The sequence below is a fragment of the Serpula lacrymans genome (assembly GCF_000218685.1).
Source record: "Serpula lacrymans var. lacrymans S7.9 unplaced genomic scaffold SERLAscaffold_19, whole genome shotgun sequence".
In the NCBI taxonomy this organism is placed as follows: domain Eukaryota; kingdom Fungi; phylum Basidiomycota; class Agaricomycetes; order Boletales; family Serpulaceae; genus Serpula; species Serpula lacrymans.
The window spans coordinates 182,028-204,215 of NW_006763308.1; the positions used below are offsets into that span (position 1 = coordinate 182,028).

At 41.5% G+C, this 22,188-nt stretch overlaps 3 protein-coding genes across 3 annotated transcripts; 1 reads left to right on the forward strand and 2 right to left on the reverse strand.

Annotated features, from left to right (window-relative positions):
- Positions 1 to 72: 72 nt before the first annotated feature.
- Positions 73 to 3,033, reverse strand: SERLADRAFT_412020 (uncharacterized protein; the record flags this gene model as incomplete). Its single annotated transcript, XM_007324357.1, has 16 exons — positions 73 to 133; positions 265 to 360; positions 410 to 480; positions 606 to 707; positions 747 to 754; positions 809 to 890; positions 965 to 1,241; positions 1,346 to 1,422; positions 1,537 to 1,655; positions 1,705 to 1,822; positions 1,872 to 2,062; positions 2,146 to 2,172; positions 2,289 to 2,403; positions 2,503 to 2,616; positions 2,674 to 2,832; positions 2,893 to 3,033. The coding sequence occupies 16 exons, from the start codon at positions 3,031 to 3,033 to the stop codon at positions 73 to 75; spliced, it is 1,758 nt and encodes a 585-aa protein (XP_007324419.1).
- Positions 3,034 to 3,341: 308 nt separating this feature from the next.
- Positions 3,342 to 5,594, forward strand: SERLADRAFT_412021 (uncharacterized protein; the record flags this gene model as incomplete). Its single annotated transcript, XM_007324358.1, has 9 exons — positions 3,342 to 3,439; positions 3,507 to 3,559; positions 3,664 to 3,701; positions 3,728 to 3,791; positions 3,972 to 4,036; positions 4,124 to 4,177; positions 4,825 to 4,977; positions 5,036 to 5,209; positions 5,256 to 5,594. 9 exons carry the CDS (start codon positions 3,342 to 3,344, stop codon positions 5,592 to 5,594), a joined length of 1,038 nt encoding a protein of 345 aa, XP_007324420.1.
- A 1,198-nt stretch (positions 5,595 to 6,792) lies between these two features.
- On the reverse strand, positions 6,793 to 10,183 carry SERLADRAFT_374877 (uncharacterized protein; the record flags this gene model as incomplete). The annotated part of the gene is made up of 9 exons (XM_007324359.1): positions 6,793 to 7,170; positions 7,248 to 7,477; positions 7,744 to 7,948; positions 7,994 to 8,267; positions 8,326 to 8,501; positions 8,554 to 8,680; positions 8,744 to 8,888; positions 9,032 to 9,242; positions 10,169 to 10,183. The coding sequence occupies 9 exons, from the start codon at positions 10,181 to 10,183 to the stop codon at positions 6,793 to 6,795; spliced, it is 1,761 nt and encodes a 586-aa protein (XP_007324421.1).
- Positions 10,184 to 22,188: the final 12,005 nt, after the last annotated feature.

Genomic DNA, 22,188 nt, shown 5'->3' on the forward strand with positions numbered 1-22,188 from the left:
TTATATCGATCCATACTCAGTATATATCCAAAAAAAAGCACTAAAAAAGCAAATCATATTGATTCTAAACATTTAAAATGCTGCAGCACTATTGTAATATTTGTAATTATGATTTGGATGCTTTTTCTGCTTCCTCTAAAGCATCAAAATCAAACATAAGCTTAGATACATCAGATTACCCCACTGTTATACAATCATTCCTACAAAAATACTTGAGGTTAAAAAAAAGCTTTGAATGATAATGAATTTGTAGTAAGCTCTTACCAAACATATTCATCAATCTCATCAAATACAGCTGCCAAGTATGTAGGAGAACATTTCTGAAATATTTCCAACAACATCATATAATGATGATTCCACCTTGTAAAAGTATAATTAGTATAGATTTATGGTGATTAAGGTGATGTACCTAGCAGAAAATGCTGTTTCAGGGAATTCTATTGTAGTGTTGTTAATAGCACCTAGTAGAGCACATTCAATCTGGTAAATAAATTTGATCATCAGTTTTATTTAAATAAAGATATAAACACTTACAGAGCATGCTACTAGAGCCAAAGTAGGGAGATTGTGTAGATATGGATTATTTTTTTAACCATACTTTCTACCTTTGCCTTTGGGACCCCACTATTGTGCTTGAAAAAGAATTTTGATGATATCATTTTTCCAAGGTTGGCTTGTGTCAGATGTCTTCTCCTGTATATTTGCAGCTAGTATAAGTATAACAATAAAGCTTTAAAATAACTCACCTTTAAATCTATGGTGTTATTGATAAAAGCTCCTGAGTTTATGATTCAATAGATTGTATCACTTAGTTTGTCCTTGTGAATGTTTTTGATGCCATACATAGGGGGTACACTGATTCTAGCTTTGGAAATATGTTCCCCTCTAACCTGTGTAGAACCTTTCCACATTTGTATTTACAGTGATAATCGGTATGGGTATATATGAAGGGGTTTTAACTCACATATTGTAGTAGTTGAGACTTGAGGACCTGGTTGTCTTGTATCTCCTTCATTTTGTCCATTAGGCCACTGTTATTCTCTGCTGCTGTGGCTTTAACCAACAAATCCCAGCATATTGAATGACAACTGAGGGGGTTTGGAAATCCTTTTTCTGTGACTGTAAAAAGCCTCATAGCTTTGTGAGCCAGGCTTGCAAGGCATTTGTTGATAGGGCAGGCCATAGAATGAAGAAGCTTTGGTTTTGCAGTGGAAGATTTTGGAAGAGAAATGATGCTGGGGCTGCATGACATAGTAGATGTAGATGTAGAAACAGTGGGACAATCTGTTCCTCTTACAACCTGTAGGCAAGTAAATAAATGTTCTCAAGGCAACAACAGTCTTACCTCATTATCATCCACAACTCTTGTGGGGAACTGTCCTCCTCCTCTTCCTCCTCCTCCTCATTATCATCTGATAGAGGCTATAAAGGAGATACTACAGAATTATCTTGATTATCACTAGATATTTCTGCAGGACCCATAATATTATCTATCATATTCTTGTTATCATCAGCATTGTCATTATCATCAGCAACATCCTCATTATCATTGTTGTCATTATCATCACCATTCAGACATATTTTCTTGCCATGTAAGTCATCTCCTTCAGAATCTTCTTCATCAGCCAACATTGCTGCTACTCTCTTACGCATAGCTGAAAATAGGTATTCAGTTTTTGTGCCCTTAAGAGTAAGATCACATACCAGATTTCTCTGCCTCAGCTTCTGAGGCTAATGCAGCCTTTCTTCTTGCTAGAAGAGCCCCGGGCAGGATTCCATCTTCTTTGCTGGGTGCTGTGGCATTAGGTCTTGCAAAAGTAGTCTAAAAATTGTAAATAATAAGGTATTGGTGTAGAACAAATAAGAAAAACCTTTTTCTTTTGATGTAGCTGGGGCTGTCTAGGCTGTCTAGGCTGGGTTGAAGGAGGTGGTGATGGAGAAGATGCTGTCACTAGATCATTTGCTAAACCTCTGCCCCTAGTCCCGGGAACAGTAGATTGTTTGGACCATGTAACTCTAGGCATTGAAGTCCTCAAAAAAAAACTAGCAAAAATGGCAAGACCTAAATGTGTCTTCAGCAGAATAGTAATTCAGAATAAATAAGCAATAACAAACCATACTGGGACCCACAAAATGACACATTACCTGCGTCCCCTCTATCCCTTCTAAAACCTGTAAGTCAAAACAAGCAACCCAAATAAACTAATATTAAGTTTTAAGCTACATCCACTTAAAGAATGCATTCCCCTCTCAGCCATTTCTATTTTCTACCCAATTCCTCAACTGACCATCTGTGTATAAGACAAATGAGGCTCTCTCACCCTGATAATCTAAATTAAAGTGTGTTGACTCCTTAGATCTGAAAATGGCAAAGTCTCCACTCTTCAGTTCAAGAATAAATCCCTGCTTATGTAACATAAGAGCACCCTCTGTAAAATCTCCCAGTGGAAGGACAAGGCAAAGAATGTGATCCTTACCATCCCTATGAGCGGTGGTGCTCACATTAATATTAATAACAAGAGATAAAAAAGGAGTGACTGGAGATCCTGGTTTTCCAGGAAGTGTACCAACTATCTTGGCTAGCATAGAGTATTCATCTGGTAGGCAGAATTCCATCTAGGAAACACATACATCAGAGAAATTTAGGCATGAAACAAATAGCAGAAATCTTACAACATCAGAAATCCATTGGAAAACATCTGCAAAAGCATCCTGCAAGTTCAAATAAAGCTGCTCATTGTCTGAGCCCTCCTTTGACAAATAAGGGATCATCTGGGTTTCGTTAGTGACGTCTAATTCATGTGGGTGTGCATCAATAGGTGCCCCACAACCCTTGATCAATGTTTTTATGTGAGTGATATAGAGAGAAATGGGGGGGGGGGGGGAATATACCTGAGTCCCATATCTGTTCCACCAGGAGAAGTGGAGACATTTGAAAGGTTTGTCACTACCCAGAACACTGGAGAATACTGGCAACCCATCAAAGCTAGCCTTGAGGTGGGCCACTAGAGTTGTCTTCATATGCCTAGGCATTGAATGGCATATGAATGCCATCAATGTGCCATCTTCATTTTGTATATTGATTGCTGGAGGAATAGATGACATGGGAATGTATATATAAACTCCATCCCTTTTGCATCCATTAGGATAAAATGTAGATAGCTGTATATCAAGTATCAGATGATAAAGGCACATAGGAAAGTGACTGGAGCTTACCTTGACAGACAAATCTTGCAAATCTGTGATGTGAAGATGGAAGGGTATCAGCAAGAAGTGACAATGAAGAAGAAATAAATTACACACAGCGGGAGGAAGAGTCACAGGATCCAACTGGCTTCTATATGGATGTTGCCTCAGATGGTGAAAGTCCTACCCAAGGCAGTGTGGTTGTTATTGATTTCAGTGAGGAGGAACAGCTTGGTAGTGGAAAGAAGAAGAAGTTAGTAGCAGCAAGAGAGTTGGTTTAGGTTTTCTGCAAGCATACTACTTCTGATGGCAGTAAATAGTCCCTTAAGGCAACTTGTCATCATGATGGGAAAAAACTACTGCCGCATGCCAGGTATGTTGATGGTTCTATTATTGATCTACATCTTTTATTATTATTATTACATCCAATATGATGCTTGTGTTAACTCAATCCACTCTGTTGTATCATGAATTTAGGTTATCAATGCTCAACAAAGACTCAGAATTACAAGATGGTTTCTGCCACTACATTAAATCATAGGCTACTGATGTTAAGGTTGATATAACAAATCCGAAGAAGACAGTAAAAGGCCTTGCTCTAGCAGGTACTCCCAGTCAGGTATCCACACCTTTTAACAGATGTTCTTGTTCCAGCATTGCAAATTCTCAAGCATGAACTACTTCAACTGCTCTCACAACTGCATCAGCCCCTGCCACAACCACTCAAAGGAAGGCAAACAAAGATCATGAGGGAATTTATATGTATAAAGCTGGATGTTTAACAGATGAGCTGGACATAGGAGAGCATGAAAACCTAGTTGGGAAAAAGCGACCATTGGACTCTGTTTTAGTAAGTTGGGTTAATTTTTATATTGAATTTGCAAATCTCTCTGCCAGAGCGGTGTATGAGTTATAACTTTTTTGTATCTATTTTCAGAGTCTTGTGAAAGTTGAAGAGGGATATGCGCCAATCACAAAACATATTAAGTCTGTAAACTCAGCTGGAAAGACCAAGAATTGTGACTTGCCTGATGGATGCCTCCAGGGTGGCTATTGGCGCTCAGTTTTTGTCCCTACTTTTTCCAAGTGGCTGGGCACGTAGAAAACCCATGGAACATAAGCAATCCAATGTAACAACCAAGAGTTAGTTACTCTGGCGCACACAGGAACACACTATAAAGGTAGTGAATGGGGAGTGGTTACCCCTTAGGCTGCAGAGAGTTTGTTGGTATACAACAGGAGGACTCGCTGAGTCCCTCCCCATGTATTGCTCCAGTATATATACTAAAATACATGAGGTACTGTACAGTTGTAAATAAAGTTTAAAGTCCGATGTCTAGCATGTGACTATGAAAAGTCCGAAATGTAAAGTAAATTCAATGGTCACATGATCAGTCATGTGACTTGGAAAGTGAGGGGTAAGAGTACAAAAGTGGAGTGTAAGTAGGTGCTGGTATGTCAATTGTAACATCCAAAGGCCTTAGATGCAATTCAAGCAACATGGGATGCTGTATTCCTGGACAATCCTTACAAGGTCAACGCCAGTGATGCAGTCTGTTGAGAGGTGCGTCTACATTATCTTGCTGCTAATATATTCTCATGATCCCATTTTAGCTTGGACAATACATTTCTGAATAGTGTGCAGGATTTGGGTCAGCTGCAGTCATGACTATGGAAATATTTTTTGAGTCCAAAGAAGATTTCAATAATTATGAAATGCAACAGGAATTCGCCAAAAGCATGTTGAAGGACCTGGCTTTTCTTTTTTTGGAGGTTGGAAAGAAGGCTTTGGTAAGTTCAATTCACTTCTAATCTATCATCACAGTACTAATTTTTATATTATCTCTAGGAGCACCATGGTTTATTACAATCTCCTTTTATTCTTCAGACATTCACAACTCATTTAAACTCAATTGACGGTGCTATTGATGTTGAAAAACATCAGGTGGATGGAACGTACAGTAACTTTAGTAACATGGAAAAGTTCCCACCAAGAGGAGCCTTAGCTATGTTCGCTGCTGCAGTATGTTTATTTTATTTTATTTATTTTGTCACTAACTTCTTCCTAGGTTGAGCATGTGTTCACTTTGTGGGAAAATAGAGAAATACTGTGGGAACCAAAGGATCAGATCACTGAGACTCGGATGGACGAGGCAGTAAACTTGAAGCTGTATGCCAAGCCATTGCCAAAGCTCAATAAGTCAACTGGCAAGGAGACTGCCACACACAATAGATTTTTGGACATGAACTGGGGATCAACAACCCGCAAGTACTATAATTCCACCAAGTCCCTCAAGGTTTCCTCACTAGAAGAGATTACCCACAAGGCCTTGGTGTTTACTAAACGGAACACTGAGTTCACCAAGGACACTCACACCAACCCTCATGAATGCTTGGTGAACATCTAAGCAAGGTTTTCCTCTCCTATTAATTACATACATTTCTATCTTATTTACTGGCCATCTGCCGCTTTTGTGCTGATAACCCTTGTCATGCTCTGCTTATTGCTCTTATTTTTACTTTAATGGACCTGTAAATTTGTGATATCGAAGTCTTAGACGTGTCTTAAAAATGTTTTTGAATTTGTTGACAAAACCAGATAAACCCGGTCACTGCTAAAGCAGCCATTGTCACCATTGTTCTCCTAGGAGTCATTATACTGTAGCAAGTAGCACCTCTGACTATAAGTAGTAGGGGGTTTAGTATAGGAATACCTCAGTCGTTTCTATAGCCTCTCTGGCAGCGGCTGAGGTATGTTACATTACATTTATTAGAGATCACCTTAAACTAACATCTGTTGTAATTTCACTTAGGTAAATAATAAGTTGTTTCTACAGCCTCTTGGGCAGCGGCTGAGTTTCACTTAGATTTATTATTTATTTCCAAGTGTGACAATATATTCTAAGAATTTTTCAAGACGGCGGGTCAGCTTAGTCCTGCTTTTTCATGGATTAATGTTCTTGTCTTAATTTGCCTTATTCGTGGTCATTAAGGCGTATAATACATAGTAAGGAATTTTACATTTTACTGATGATCCTGACAAGAGACAGTCTTTTAGATACATTGTCATCTACTAAGGTGCAGGAACCTCTTTAAAGAGCTGTCAAGGGTGTACTTTTTATCACAACACAATGGGATCTGCACCCGTGTACAGTGATTCTGGACCTTCTGGGCATGCAACCAATCAGTATGCTTTCCAAGTACGCCTTGGTAGCTTAGTTGGTAAAGCACCAGACCATGAAAGCTGGAGTCCCAGGTTCAAGCCCTGGCCAATGCATGTTTCTCATACTATAAACAAATGTCATAATTTGTCACTTTTATACTATCAGAAAATAAGATAGAAAAAATGATAATTTAGTCATCAGTAAAGTGTCAAATTTCTTGACACACCTTGATCACACTTTACTGACTTTCAAGACTAATCAAGCATTGTAAGGGATTAAAGTTCTATCAAGCGATACAAAAAGCGAGTCAACTAACCTTCAAGTTTAATTTAGATGAGGCAAGAATATCTGGGTTGGTCTAAGCAAAATCCTTCAGACAAGTTGAGCGAAGGGTAGTTCAAGTGTAGTGTAAATACATGAGATATAAAACAAGTCCCACAAGTTACATGTCAAGTTGGCCAAGCCCGAAGGCATGACGATCAATATACTTGTTTATGTAGAATGTAGAGAATCTATCTAGCGAATTAGTAAAATCAATGTCAGATGGAATAAAGCAGTGACCATATTCACTAAACACTGGCATGAGATGTGCACTACAAAATATACAGTCCAGATGAATGATTTCAAGACTGGGTGATGCGTTGTTATTCGTATCAGGCTGGACCTTCCACATCCCAGTGAGTTCATCTGGCTCATCTAAAATATGAAAAAACCACTGTATAAGTGCACAAGGGTAAGTTGTGTTATTATGAGAGAAAGAAAGAAATGCGAAGATTTGAACAACGTCGAGTCCTCTGATTCCTGTGATTGAAGGATCACGCTCAACAAATGCATAGTCATAGTGAGCCGCACATTTTCTCCACAGAGGTGTAACTCAAATTGTTTCTCGGCGCATACCACCAACCCCACTATTATCACTTGGTGCATAAAATATGCAATGGCTGAATGTGTTGCGACTACCCTTGAGTTGAATGTGGGGCACTGATGCAGTGGTATATCGAAGGCTGAAGGTGCATCACAATCATTGATGCGTGCTTGGCTGTAGAGAAACCACCGAATCAACTCAACTAGGCGGGGCTGATTGAGCTGCAGACTGAGCTCATAACATTTGGTTGAGTATTGACGAACTAGTAGAAAAAATATATTAGTACAAGTGTGTATATGGAAGAGACTAAACATACAACGCCGAACTGACGACTGGCTGTTATTGGGCCTGGGACTGGCCCGCTATCGTTGTAATTGACATTGTCATTGTTGTTGTTGTTGTCGGGGTCTTCAATATCATAATCCAAGCCGCCAATATGTGGCTCTGAGCCTGCATTTGTGTTGACAGCTCTCGTAGCTTCATCAATAGTATTGTCGTGGTAGTTGTTTGCATAATTGAATATGCTACCTGTCAGCATGCCGCGCATTGTGAAATCTACACAAGAAGCTGCAAGTTTATCAAGTTGCTGGTTGACTAATAACATTTGGCCAAGCGCCTCATATCTACTCGAGCGGTGCCATGGTTCTTTCACAGCTGTGATTTGTCTTGATTCTGTGATTGAGGAGCAAAGGCCGTTTGGAGAGCCAAACATGCAAATGAGTAGGGGATAGTGCTGGATTGAGTGTTGCCGGGGAAGAGAGAAACCTGTTGGCCAAACACCCAGTGTCTGAAAGATAACACGGGTCCGGTGAAAATCTTTGCCTGTGTCTTGCACTTGCTGAATGCTGCTGTCACTGTAAGTATCATGCTGGACCAAGTAGAAGAAATCTAAAAAAGCACGGAATGTGCATATTATATCCGGTGGGACGTACCCTTCGATAGCGGGAAGATAGACTTTCATCAAGGCTTTTGAGTCGTCGCCAGTCCACTGCTTGAATCCACGGCCCTGTGGAAATTGTTGAAGTCCAGAAAACGATGGAGCTGCTGCAATCCTAGTGAATCATCTTAGTATATGTTACTTTGGTAATTTCAACGTAAAAAGAACCTTACCACCGGTCAATGTCATCTGAGATCTCTTCAGCATGCTTTTTGCCATATATTAGATTGAGATAATCCTCCACCCAAGTCACAAGATGATCCTTAAAGGTACCTTTAATGACTTGGTGAAGAAGGTCGGGAGCCAGGATCTCGTGGATGTCAGCACAAGGAAAATCATGGGTGAATGGCTTATGACAACAGTCAGCATGATTTTCATAAGTGAGAGAAAAAATGATGTACTACAATGTTGCTCACAATACCATATTGATCCCGTAAGACATGCAGATCAAGGAAGTCAGCAAGGACCTCTGTATGATCATAGTGTTGGCCACCTTCACCGTCGAGGTTGTTGGGTAACGCAATACAACTAAGCAGGTGAGATTAGTCTGAATATAGTCTGAATAGTGGTATAAAAAATAGATGTACTTACCGAGCACACCATCCTTGAACTATGCATGCAAGAAGAGCTTGCTCTGGATAGTCGGCAATGTATGGCCCAATACCATAAATGACATGCCTTAAGTGCATGTTGGCACAGCGTACAATCTCTGGGACTAACATCCCAGGTTTGAGACCTTGAAGAATACGTGACATTAATGTATGAAATAGCTGTCTCCAAAACCTGCAAAACTTTGGATTGTTTGCATACTTTTTATCAGCTAAATAATCCTGGCTTTAGTATATGCAAGAGAAAAAGTAAAAAATAAATGTAACATACTTTTTGGGATGGCTAGAAAGCCCAGCAACACTACAGCATTCCTATGTGCTTGCTGGACATTGTTATGAACATTTCCCACTGAAATATACAGTGAATAATACTTGTTTTGGCCTGTTGCAACAGAAACCGTGGTCTTATTGCTGCCTAGAATGACTGGCACAAATAATGAGCCATGAGTTGTTGGATCAGTGGAAATCTTGTCTGCCTGCTTCTAGGCCCATTTGCCTGACATGAAGTCTTTGTATTCTCGCTCTCCCTTGGCAAACAAGTTAATATGTTGTTGCAAGGACAAACAGTGGATGTTAATGCTGTAACTGTCAAGCAAAAATTTAACAAGAAAGTCAAGATTGTTGCTGACCCCGGCGCTTTCAAGGGAGACCGGGCTAAATTTGCTGAATGGTGGATTAAGCTCTAAATCTGGATCAAGGTGAAATGGAACATGTTTGCTGATGATTTCAAAATTGCAACAACTGTGCTGTCTTGACTAAAAGGACCTGCAACGGGTTAATACACCCAAGTTATACTCCAGCTCCAGAAATGCTATACCACTGGTCACTGGCCCACCTGGAACAATATCAAGGCAGAGATCAAAAAATATCTCAAGCTACAAGCTGAGCGTGATTGGGCACATCAGCGAATCTGTTCCTTTAAACAACGAAATATGAGGAGGGATGATTTTATAACCTGGTTCCTGGCCCTCTCTATCCAAAAGGGTCTTGGAAATGAACATGCAGTGGAGCTGCTGGAATGCAATGGGAACCCCCACATTGCAGAACAGCTCTACAGACAGGATATGAGGAGTGAGAACCTCTTAGCAGCTGCTGAAGAGGTTCACAAGATTGGTAGGGCCATAGAGCTCTACAAAATGCAATTTGGTGGCGGGACCACCACCAAAAACAACTATTCCACCCATTCCCAACAAAAGATGTTGAGCCCATGTTATGTTGTACAGAATATATGATGTTATTCTTGATTATGTTGTTGCTTGGATCATTCAGATGAGGCTGCCACAAAACCTCAAGCTCAAAAAATCTTTACAGCCAAGAGCCTCTTCCCAGTGTCTCCGGAAATCACTGAAGAGTGTTGAGATAACAAAATGAATGGAAAATAAAGGGAAATGGCATTGGGAGGACATACAGGGAAGAAGACCATCATAGCAATAAAACCCCGGTTTCATGATACAATAACATCACTGTAAATATCCAAAGGGGTATCGGGGAGGAAATAGGAATTCTGTAAGCGTAGCTCATGAAGGAGCATGACATTATACTAATTATGGCATCATCATGGACAGTTGGAATACTATACTACACATATATAACCTGTCACTCGACATATGGTACAGTAGACTAGTTTCTCCCTACCTTCAATCATATTTTGATTCCACTTCTTTGGTTTCCCCCCTTGAAGTGTTGTCCACCGCTAGTGGGCTTCCACTTTTTTTGAATTGCCGATCAAGATCACAATCCGTCAAACTGTCCCGCCACCCGTCACTACCCGTGTCTCTCACAACAAGGAGCCATTCCCAACCCAAACTGCCAACAACCAGTAAAACCATACCTGATTCTGATTCTGATTCCTCATCAGATTACTCAAGACCATCCCCTTCATTATCAACTATGAGTCACATCTGCAAGGATGCAACAGTGGATAATAATGTTGGTAGCAGACCACCCAGACTCACTGAAGGTGATCTCGACCCCAGAGTAATTATGCCTGGGAAGACGCCTGCAGATTATATTTCACACACAAAAACATTACCAACGCAGACCAAGTACTGAAAGTCAGTCATGCCCTTGCCGATTCATGTTTACAAGATTGGTTCCGTCTTCATAAAATCTGTTCCATATCTCTCATATTCAATCAATTCCTCTATGAGCTCCGCACCAGGTGGCTTCAACCAGAATGGGATGCTATGCTTAAAAGAAAATTTCTTAATTCCTCACAGGGATCATCACATTTCTACGCATGGGCATTGAATGCCAAACTCAGAATTCATTACTCTGTGACACTCTATTTCACTTATCCAACATCCATATTAAGCACCAACTCAAGGCACACATGAATGACGATCTCACCTACCTTTGTCGCCGCGGAAAAATAAATGCAAAACCAGATCTTCTGATGTGGATTGACACTGTAAGGGAGCTCAAACACGGCAGATTACAGGATATTGCTCATCAAAAAGAAATTGCACTAGAAGTATTACAAGAGAATCAAGGCTCTCACTCCAAGGCTACTTCCAATTGTAAGTGCTGTAGGGTTGACTTAGACGCTGGCACAGTAATCCTTTTATTTCCCAACATATCAATCCAGTTCTACAACAAACCATGCATCAATACGCAACAGTCTGCAGAGTCCATGTTTGCGGATACATAGAGTCCGCGTTTGCGGACATATAGGGTCCGCACTTTTCGGACTTTGGACCCGTTGGACGAGGAGCTAACTCAACACTCCATGCATGTGCAAGACTCCACATGAACTCCAGAGCATTACGACTGTCCACGGATCAACTACCCCTTTCCTTTTATGGAATATAGGAGTTGTCCCTCATGGTATGGAACTGTCTGGACGTCGGACTAGCAGGATATGACCCGCTTTTTCTTACATTTTCATATGGACACTTTCTAATGTTTATCCTTCATTTCTCCCATTGGTTCTCATGTGTTTTACACTATTTTTGCTGTTGCCTTTTGGTACTGCTATAAAACTGTACTTCCAAAAGGAAGGAATACTATCTTTTGATCCCCCATATACTCAGAATTTGTCTGAATAAGTCGCCATAGTCACTTCAGAATTGTTGTAGACGTCCCACAGCCATATTACCAAAATTTCCAACAAAGCACTGAGCTTGTTGTGACGCTCTGCTTGTATAGACCCAAAACGCGGACTCTCAGGAGTCATTCCAGTGTTGTATTCTCCATTCTATATTCATCCTCAGCTCATATTATCACTCCCACATTCATATTATTGCCTTTCCAGCAAGATCACAACTTGCTGTGACGTATCCACTCCGTTTAGACTTAAAAGTGCGGACTCTGCAAACTGACCTGCGGACCTGTGGACTTATTTGCAAACCTGCGGACTCACCTGCGGACCCACTCCATTGTAGTCTTCAGCACTTTCTTCTGGATCTCTTGGTTGATCCCTGTGGGTTGAACAACACATAGGTGTTTGGACGTAAGGACTATACTCAGTTCTCTCCCAGACACCTTTAGCAACTTACAGTGTTCCATTAGATTTAATGCTTTTGAGAGATATGTGATAGGTTTCTATATGCCATCTTGTTGTTGTGATAGTACTGCTCCCATGGCAAAGTCACTACTATCTGCTTCTACTTTGTACTTCCCGTCATTAGCTGGTAAGGTGAGGACTGGGGTGGAGCTGACTCTGTGTTTGAGTTCTTTGAATGCTGTTAATTGCTCCGGTCCCCATGTAAACTCTTCTTTTTCAGTCAATTTGGTCAGTGGTTTAGCGATTAACCTAAACCATTCTATGAAGCATCTATAGAAAGCCTAAGAATGCTTGTACTTTCTTTTTTGATTTTCATTCTGGCCAGCCTAGAATCCCTTTTACTTTGATTGGGTCCATGCAGATTTTATTTTGTGATATCATTAGACCAAGGTATTCTACCGAGGTTTCTTTAAAATCACATTTTTTCGGTTTCAAGTATAAATGATTCTTTTGTAATATTTCAAGTACTTGGCACGTCATTGCCCAATGTTCCTTGATAGCTGTTGTAAAAATCATGATGCCGTCAAGGTATATTACAACCTTTCCTTCATCCATCAGATCTTTAAACAGCACATTCATCATTTTTTGGAAGGTCACTGGTGAATTCCTTAGACTGAAGAATATTACTAATGGTTCATACAGCCCTCTATTTGTTCTGAAAGCTGCTTTCTCTTTGTCTCCTTCCCCAATTCAAATGTTGTTGTACCCCCATTGTATATCTAACTTTGTGAAGTATTTGGCTCCACATAATTTATCCACTACTTTGTTTATCAGTGGTAGTGGGTGTTACGATAACACAATTTCCGGACATCTCCTTTCTCTTTTATTCTCCGCTTTAACTTTATACTTTAATTGCCACGCGGCACTTCCCTTTCTCGCGCCGCATTGCCTTCCTTTTATTTTTAGACTTAACTCTCTCACGCAGTGGAGCTGGCCATACGGGCTAGGCCCTATGACATCATCCGGCCACTGCCTTCATCAACTGTATAGTACACATGTACAAACAACCTGTAGTAGTATATATACCCCAATAGATCCAGGAGACTCCTCAGCGAGTCCTCCTGTTGTATACCAACTAACTCACTGCAGCTCAAGGGGTAACCACTCCCCAAACTTCATCTTCACTTTAGTGTGTTCTGTGTGCGCCAGAGTAGATCACTACTGGTTGTTACAGTGGGTATCAATTTTTGATGGTGATATCATTTAGTTTTTGGTAGTCTTGTACTGGTCTGAGTTTTCCGTCTTTCTTTTTTACAAAGAAGAATAGTGAAGCAAGTGGAGATTTAGATGGGCATATCCTGCCTGATTCTGAATTTTCTTTGATGAACTCATCCAGTTGTTCCTGCTCACCTAACGCTAAGGGATACACTTTGCAATCTAATTTGTGTTCCCCTGGGATCAGTTCTATGGTATGATCCCATTTGCGTCTTTCTGGCAGTGCATCAAAACTCTCTTTATTGAATATGTCTTTGTAATTGTGGAGATATTTTGGGACTATCTTATTGAAACCTCCTTCCTTTCAATCTTTCCCAGCGGCTTCAGCAAGCTTTTGTGCAGTTGTGCCTGTAGCTTTTATCTGGTAAAGATGTTCCAGAATTTTGGTCTCTTCATAATTAAATAGGTCTACCTGGATCAGCTGATCCCCTTCTGGGAAGTCTAACACACTATAGAGAAGATAAAGAGGGAGTGGCTACCCCTTGGGATGCAGAGAGTTAGTTGGTATACAACAGAAGGACTCGCTGAGGAGTCTCCTGGATCTATTGGGGTATATATACTACTACAGGGTTATTTGTACATATGTACTATACAGTTAATTGTGGCAGTGGCTGATGATGTCATGGGGCCTAGCTGGCATGGCCAGCTCCACTGTGTGAGAGAGTTGTGTTCAAAAATAAGAAGAAAGGCAGCACAGCGCGAGAAAGGGGAAGTGCTGCCTGGCACCATGTATGAAAGCTATAGTACAAGGTTAAAGCGGAGAATAAAAGTAAAGGGAAGGTCCAAAATTGTGTTATTGTAACACTACCCCCCTTCTAAGGCTCGACTTCCAGGCAAGACCAAATACCGGAGGTAGTGGTAAAATGTTCGGGCATAGGTTAAAAAAAAGAATTAATAAGATTTGAATCCATGCCTCTGAGCTTCCTAGGAGCTGAGGGGTTCTTAGAATAAAATTTGCAAACAGCGTTGCGGGAATTGTCCAGATAGGCTCTTGGTTCCCACGTTCTGTCCTTGTCTTCATAGCCCAACCATAGGACTAGAAACTCTAATTTACCACGCTTCAAGCGTGCATCCACTACTTGTTCTGTTCGACTTTGAACTCTTCTTCACCTTCTTGGGTGACTACAACCGGTCCGGGCCGGTCTACACGCTATCCAGGCAGCGGCCCTTTGTAGGGTTTCACACGGCTTATATTGACCGTGGGTACTACCCTCATCCGTTTTGGGAGTTCCAGCTCCACCGCATTGGGTTTGACTTCCTTAATCTGGTAAGGGCCAATCCATTTTTTGGTCAGTTTTCTAGACTGCCGATCTTTCAATTTTAAGTGGTCGGTATCTAACCAGACCAGGTTGCCGACCTTGTAGTCAGGGGCCTTAGAGCGTCTATGCTCTGCCCTGTCTTTCATCTGCTCTGCAGTTTGAAATAACGCCTTGCGCGTTTCGTCTAAGACAGCCTTTATGTCCTTGGCCATGTTCCCAGCAGCCTTGTTCTTGCTTTTACCAGGTTCTACCCCTATTCTGGGGAGGTACAATCTAGTAACCTCGAATGGTGCCTTTCCTGTAGCCAACGACTGTTTAATATTATATGAGAACTGGGCTATGTTTAGCCACTTGGCCCAATCCGTCTGTCTGTCATTAATAAATATATGGAGATATTGCTTCAACTCCTGGTTGAGTCTCTCCGTTTGTCCATCGGTTTGCAGATGGAACGCCGTTGATAATGTAGGTTTGATGCCCAGCATCCGGCATAGTTCTTTTGTAAATTTGCTAGCAAATTGTGGTCCTCTATCGGAGATAACCCTTTCTGGTAACCCATGGATAGACGATACAAAATGTTTAAATAAATCTGCCGTACCAGCGGCGGTAATACTTTTGTTGGTGGGTATGAATACCACTTCTTGGGAGAAGCGATCTACTACCACCATTACTGAATCATACCCATTTGACTCGGGCAGATCCGTCGTGAAATCAACTGATATATCCTGCCAGGGACCAGCTGGTATTGGATTTGGCATAAGTTTACTGGCCGGTGGTTGGTGAGAATTCTCAGCCATGGCACATCTTAGACAGGATTTTACGTACTCCTGTACGTCTTTGACCATGCCAGGCCACATGTAGTTTCTGGAGATCAACTCCATTGTTTGTTGCCACCCAGGGTGCACAGCCACTGGAGTGTTGTGATGTCTATCTATTGCCTTGATCCTTGCAGACTCAGGCACGTAGATCTTGTCTTTCAAATGGAAGAGCTCGTTTTCCCATAAATAGTTTTCATTGCCTTTAAGGTGCGCCTTCTCTTCTGAGGAGATGTCTTTTTTGAAGACTTCCAGAAGATCGGAATCCTGCCCGATTCTAACATTGGCAACCCTTGATTGGTTTATCAGGGTGACACCCTTGTTGTCATCTTCAATGCCATTGGCATGATCCTCTCTTCTGGATAAAGTGTCCACTTTCCCCTTACAGCTCTAGAGCACTGGCGGCACTACTTAGAAGGTGCTAGGCACCAATTTGAAATTTGGACCAATCATAAGAATCTGGAGTATTGTATGACAGCCCAAGACTTGAACCAAAGACAGGCCCACCACGCGGTATACTTGTCAAGGTTTAATTATAAATTAAATCATAAGCCTGGAAATGCTAATATGGGCGCCATTGTAAACACCTGTTTAAGCTTATCAAAAGCTTCTTGTTTTTTGGTGCGCCAGTGCCAAACAATGTCCTTTTTAGTGAGATCGTTTAACGGTCTCGTGATTTTTGCAAAGTTTTCGATAAACCTTTGGTAGAAGTTGCCGGTGCAGCGGTAGTATCATTAAGTTTACAACCACATTGCTTCATACAAGTACATACTTCGGATAACAAATTTAAAAATCTATTTACAAGTTGGGAGCCATCCCCGTCTTTCCTTTATTGTTCGTGCAACACCCCGGAACAGGGGCCACCTTGTTGTGGTTTACTTCATTGTTCGTAGGAGCAAAGGCACCCAAGCGACTGATGATTTGATAGTATACGATGGAAGATGGATGTCGTGAAAATGGACCTGTTGCCCAATCTGGACTGGCCGCTGTTGATGATGAGAACTGTTGTTAGAAAACCACACACAAAAACAAACTAACAGACAATCCTCCCAGATTCCACAGAACTTGTTTATGGGCTTTGCCTCCTAGAACAGTAGATGCTCTGGTTGTTTGTGGGGTGGTATGTATGAAGATCCTTCAAAGTAAAACCCAGAAATGTATGAGTGTGGGTTTTAAGGAGGAGGGATAGTTGAATTGATAGAAGATAGGGGCTTAGTGACGAGTATAGATGAGCACTACCTTGCTAATCGTAGCACAAGGTAGGTTTGAGAACAACAAGGATGACAAGGTGACAAGATGACAAGGTTCCCAGTGATAGCAGGCTCCTGACACACAAACTGTAGTGCTCAGAAGGACTCTAATCGAAAGGGATAACAATGACTTCAAAAGTGGAAAGTGACGATGACAGCAATTAGCAGTGGTAGCAGTGGGAAGTGTTGTGACCACACTGGATCACAAGTAGAAGAGTAGTGAACTTGAGATTAGAGAAGAAGTCTGGATTGGAGTTCTTTGTTGTTTTTTTACAAGGTAAAATACAGGGGTTTATATATATAGTAAAAAGAAAGGTAGGCTATGCACAGTATAGCTGCGCAAAAAGAATGAGAAAGAACATGAAGGAAGGAATGTACGCTGACGAATCCTGCATAGTTGCTACAGGATAAGATTGTCAAAATAAGGGAAAGAAAGGGATAGAACAATGAATGCTGTGAGTAATGTCACAGGTTTGTACAGCCATAAAGTAAAGTCCAATAGCAAAAAGAGAGCAGGAAAATCATGATGTCATGGGAAGAAGATGCAGTAAAAAAAGGGCAAGGCAAAACACTATCAGTATCAACACAGTTCCTTTATTGTCAGTCAGGCATTCTAAAAAAATATGTGTCCATAAAAATGATTCAAAAATCAAAAATAATCGCACTGTAAATGAATATTCTGCTGAAAAAAAAGAAACTGGAGCCACTGGTCCACCACCTAGTCCAAATCTGACAGTTCTATGGCCTTACCAATGGACTGGTTGTGTTGGACCACCTGATCAAACGAGGGAGGGAGAGGAGTAGTTCTAATTTGGAACAAGTGAGTCCCAGGCAGCGTGTGGTAGGTGTAGCTGTAGCAAAGACGATGGACAAAAGATAAGTGTACCCAAGTGAATGGGACAGCAATAAACATGGGCAACGCAAGGGGATGAACCTTCTCCAGCTCAAAAACTACCCACCCACACTCCAACCAGGCAAGACAAGCGACTGATGTTTTGATAGTATATGATGGCAGATTGACGTCATGAAGATGGACCTGTTACCCTATTTGGACTGGCCGCCGGGGCTTTGCTGATATCAGCAGTGGCATGTGGTAGTCAACGGATCAGCAACGGAAGCGGATAGAAAGTGGTGACATCAGAAATGGTGGGGGTGCAAATAAGATGAGGAGGAGGAGGGTGGAGGTGACAAAAAAGTGGATTAGAATGGGGATCCAGAAACGACTGTCAGGTGAGAATAAAAAGGAGAGGAAGGGGCCCATGGTGGGGCTAGGCAAAGGAAGGGGAGTAAGGGAAACGACACAAGCGAGGGCGCAATGCAATGTGTAGCCAGTGGCGACGCAAAAATTTGCCGAAATGCCGAAACACGGAAAGTACCGGATGGAAAAGCAAAGGTGAGTGCAACTGGATTGCCTAATAGAGGTGGTGCTGATCAGCCACAAGTTCTAAAAAGGCAATATTAATTACTTTTCCACGTGGCACTGTGCCTATGTGGCGCAAAGGCGAGTCTTTTCGAATATTCGCTTCGTTATTGACACCTGTCCATGCTACCAATCAATTTTGGTGCATGACACCGTGTGACCAGCTCTACTGCGTGAGAGACTTTTGTGTCTAAAAGAAGAATAAAGGCAGTGCCGCGCAAGAAAGTGGAGTTAGAACAAAAAGGAAAGTGTTGCATGGCACGGAGTGTGAACTACAGTAAAAGGTTAAAGCGGAGAATGGAGATTAAGGAAAGGTCCGAAAATTGTGTTTATTGTAACACCTTGTTTGTCATGGTGTCTGTAATTGAGATAAACGGGCACCCTTCTATCCACAATTTGCAATCAAAACAAATGGGCCACAATGGGAATATGCGCCCCTTTCATGGTCTTTGGTTCTCAAGTCTCAAACCATCATTTGCCTTGGTCTCTGCAATCAAGATGGTGAACGGGGCACACCGTCCCCACTGGGAATAACATGCCCCATTTGTTCTGTTCATCTGAATAGAGTAAAAACAGAATTAAATGAGAGTAAAATTAGAATTAATTAAAAAGAAAGGAACGGAGTGTGTGTTATGTGAAGAAAAATATAAAGTAAATAAAAAAGAACGGAGCACAATGGGTTATATGTGCCCCGTTTGTTGTCTCTGGTAAAAATATCCAGTAAATAGAAAAAAAGGGAGCACAATGGGTTATATGTGCCCCCGTTCATAGTCCTCCTCTGGTTGGACACAAGGGGGAAAAAAAAGTAAAATTAAAATTAAAAAGAGAACTCACCTTTGGACGGCCATGAGTGAGACTGGCATAACTCATCTGGCGGATGGCCAGTGGCCCAACAGGGCTTCAACACCTTGTTTGATCGAGGGTTAACACTAGCATTGCCGTGTTGGATGCTGCATATCATATAAACAGTGAGTGGGGATGAGAATCTTTCAATCCGTCTGATCCCTTGCTTTTTCATACTCCGCTCCAATTGACCATTGAAGCCGAATGATTCGCAACCCAGGTTTTGTGAGTCTGGGCACTGGCAATGCCCTGCATACTGGAGTGGTCACGCGACCTTCCCGTTTGGGCGGGGTTACCAGCAAGGTGACCATAACCAGTTGGTGACCCCACATATGTTCTGTGTGGAGGTGGTGAAGGGATAATGGGAGTTTACAATGGATAGGCTTGGCAAAATGTCTCATGGCACCTTTCAAGGTTTGAGTGACAAGGGGGGTGGTTGCGAGAGGTGCGGACATGTGGGAAATAGGTTTTGAGCTGATTCACAATACTTGTGAGGTAGTTGTTGACTGATCTGGGACTAATATGTGTAGCCATAAAAGACACAAACAAGGAGAGTGTGTCCGGGGTGGGGTAAATGGGAAAATGGTGGAAATGGCAAAGGAGGCGTAAGAATTAAGGGTGGAAGGATATGTACAAAGTGAGGATGAGTCAAAAATCATACCAAGATTGATTGAACACTCCTGGAGGAGTTGCTTGTCAGTCCAGACAGGACAAAGTGGTTGCCAGGGTGAAAGGGAAGAATGTATCATTTTTTGCTGCCCCCAGCGCATTTTGAGGGGGTTGAAAAGGGATTACACATAGGGTGCGGTGAATGTTGAGTGTGTCAGCCAAATTCCGTTGTGAGAGATAATCTGCGACGACATTTTGATGGCCTGAGACGTGAGAAACTCAAAGATCTACCTTGTCTTTGAGCATCATATCAACATGGTGAATAAGAAGTTGGTTATAGGCAGGTTTAGCACTGAAAGAGTTAAACATGGCTATTGTGTCAAGGCTATCAGAGAAAATAGCTAGACACACAGTGCCTTGGTATAGAAAATGGTCAATGAGGGGGTATTTGCTGGAAGTGGATACTGGAAACCAATGAAGAGGGATGAGTACCAGAAACCCATGCCTGTTCCTGATGCATAACAATAAACACTGAGGACATCATCTGAAAGGTGTTTGAAACTTCAGGAGACAGATTTAAGCAAAACAAACTCCATCGGACTGGTGAAGGAGATTGGCAGCCTATGTGAGTTCATCAATAATTGGTTTATTGAGCCAGAGAAGAGCAGTGGGCTTGAGCTTCCCTGCCATTTTTGCATATAAATCAGATAAACCTGGGCAAAGGTAAGGACAAATATTGCCAATTAAGGGATCGTGCAATGTGTTCACAGCCTCTCAAAAAACGATGTTGACGAGCAATTGTTACGATAACACAATTTCCGGACATTTCCCTTCTTTTCATTCTCCGCTTTAACTTTATACTTTAGCTTTCACACATAGTGCCATGCGGCATTTCCCCTTTTTTGCGCCGCATTGCCTTTCTCTTATTTTAGATTCAACTCTCTCACGCAGTGGAGCTGGCGATATGGGCTAGGCCCTATGACATCATCAGCCACTGCCTCCATCAACTGTATAGTACACATGTACAAACAAATCTGTAGTAGTATATATACCCCAATAGATCCAGGAGACTCCTCAGCGAGTCCTCCTGTTGTATACCAACAAACTCTCTGCAGGAGTCCCAATTTTCATCCAAAACATCTGTACTATACCTGGATATCCTTTGAGAGTACAAAATAAAGTCAGAATATCTAATGTGACTACTTTGAGTATTACTTATTTCCCACTGGGTACTACAGATACTCTAGTAGGATGTTTTTATTATACCCTGGATGTCCTGTGAGGACACCCACACATTGTTCAAAATATCTAATGAGACTGTTATTTATACTGTTGGTGTCCCAATGGTCACCTAAGATGTTTTTATTGTACCTGGATATCCTTTGGGAGTACCACATGATGTCCAAAGCATCAAATGTAACTACTGAAGGTACTAATTATATCCCAATGGGCAACACAGAATATTGAATGAGGCTAATATTTGTACTGTTAGTATCCTAATGGTCATCCAGAATGTCTCTATTATACATGGATATCTTTTGGAGTACCTGTACAGTATCCACAATATCCAATGGCATTACTACTTATGTCCCACTGGCTGTCTCAGATGCCCCAGTAGAATGTTCCTATTTTATATGGAAGTCCTTTGGGGGTCCCCATAACTAGCCAAGACATCTGGAACATCCTCCTTATACTTATATGTCCTTGGGAATTACCACTGAGATGTCTAGAACACCAAATGAGACTACTATATTTACTGTTAGTATCCTAATAATTATCCATAATACCCCTATTACACCCAGATATTCATTAGAAGCACCTGCAAGCTGCCCATAGTATCCAATGAGACTACTCTGGGTACTACTTATACTACATTAGGATTTCTTTATTGTACCATGGAATCCTTTGGGAGTACCTACATGTTATTCAAAATACCAGGTAAAACTACTATTTCTATATGGATAACATTTGAAAGTACTCCCACAAGATATTCTATAACATAATTAGATTAGTCAATACACACTTTAAAGTAAAATACTTTGATTTTGGGTTATTCCAAGATAGTCCTGCTTTATATTGATATAGGGTATAGGATTTTTGGAATTAATTAGTGCTAGGACCCCTGGCACCAATTGGGACTCCCAGGGTTCTCATGTTGCTCCTGGATAACATTAACTCAAGGGAGTCCTGCATGGATTACCTGCCTATGGGATAATCCCAGGATAAAGGCCTCTTAGGCACATCAAATAACAGAAACTGACCAACCTAAGAGGCAAGGAGGTTGACTGAAGTGCATCTGTCGCTATGGAGCTATAGAAGAAGTTGTCGCAGATAATAGAAGCAAAGTCAAAGGAGCATTTGAAGAGCTTGTGGAACGTTACCAGATCCCTCATATTTGCATTTCTCCCTACAATTCCAAGGCAAATGGTGTTGTTGAGTGTGGACACTTCATCATAAGAGAAGCACTGGTCAAGTCCTGTGAAGGGAATGTTGATTTATGGCCAACCAAGGTCCA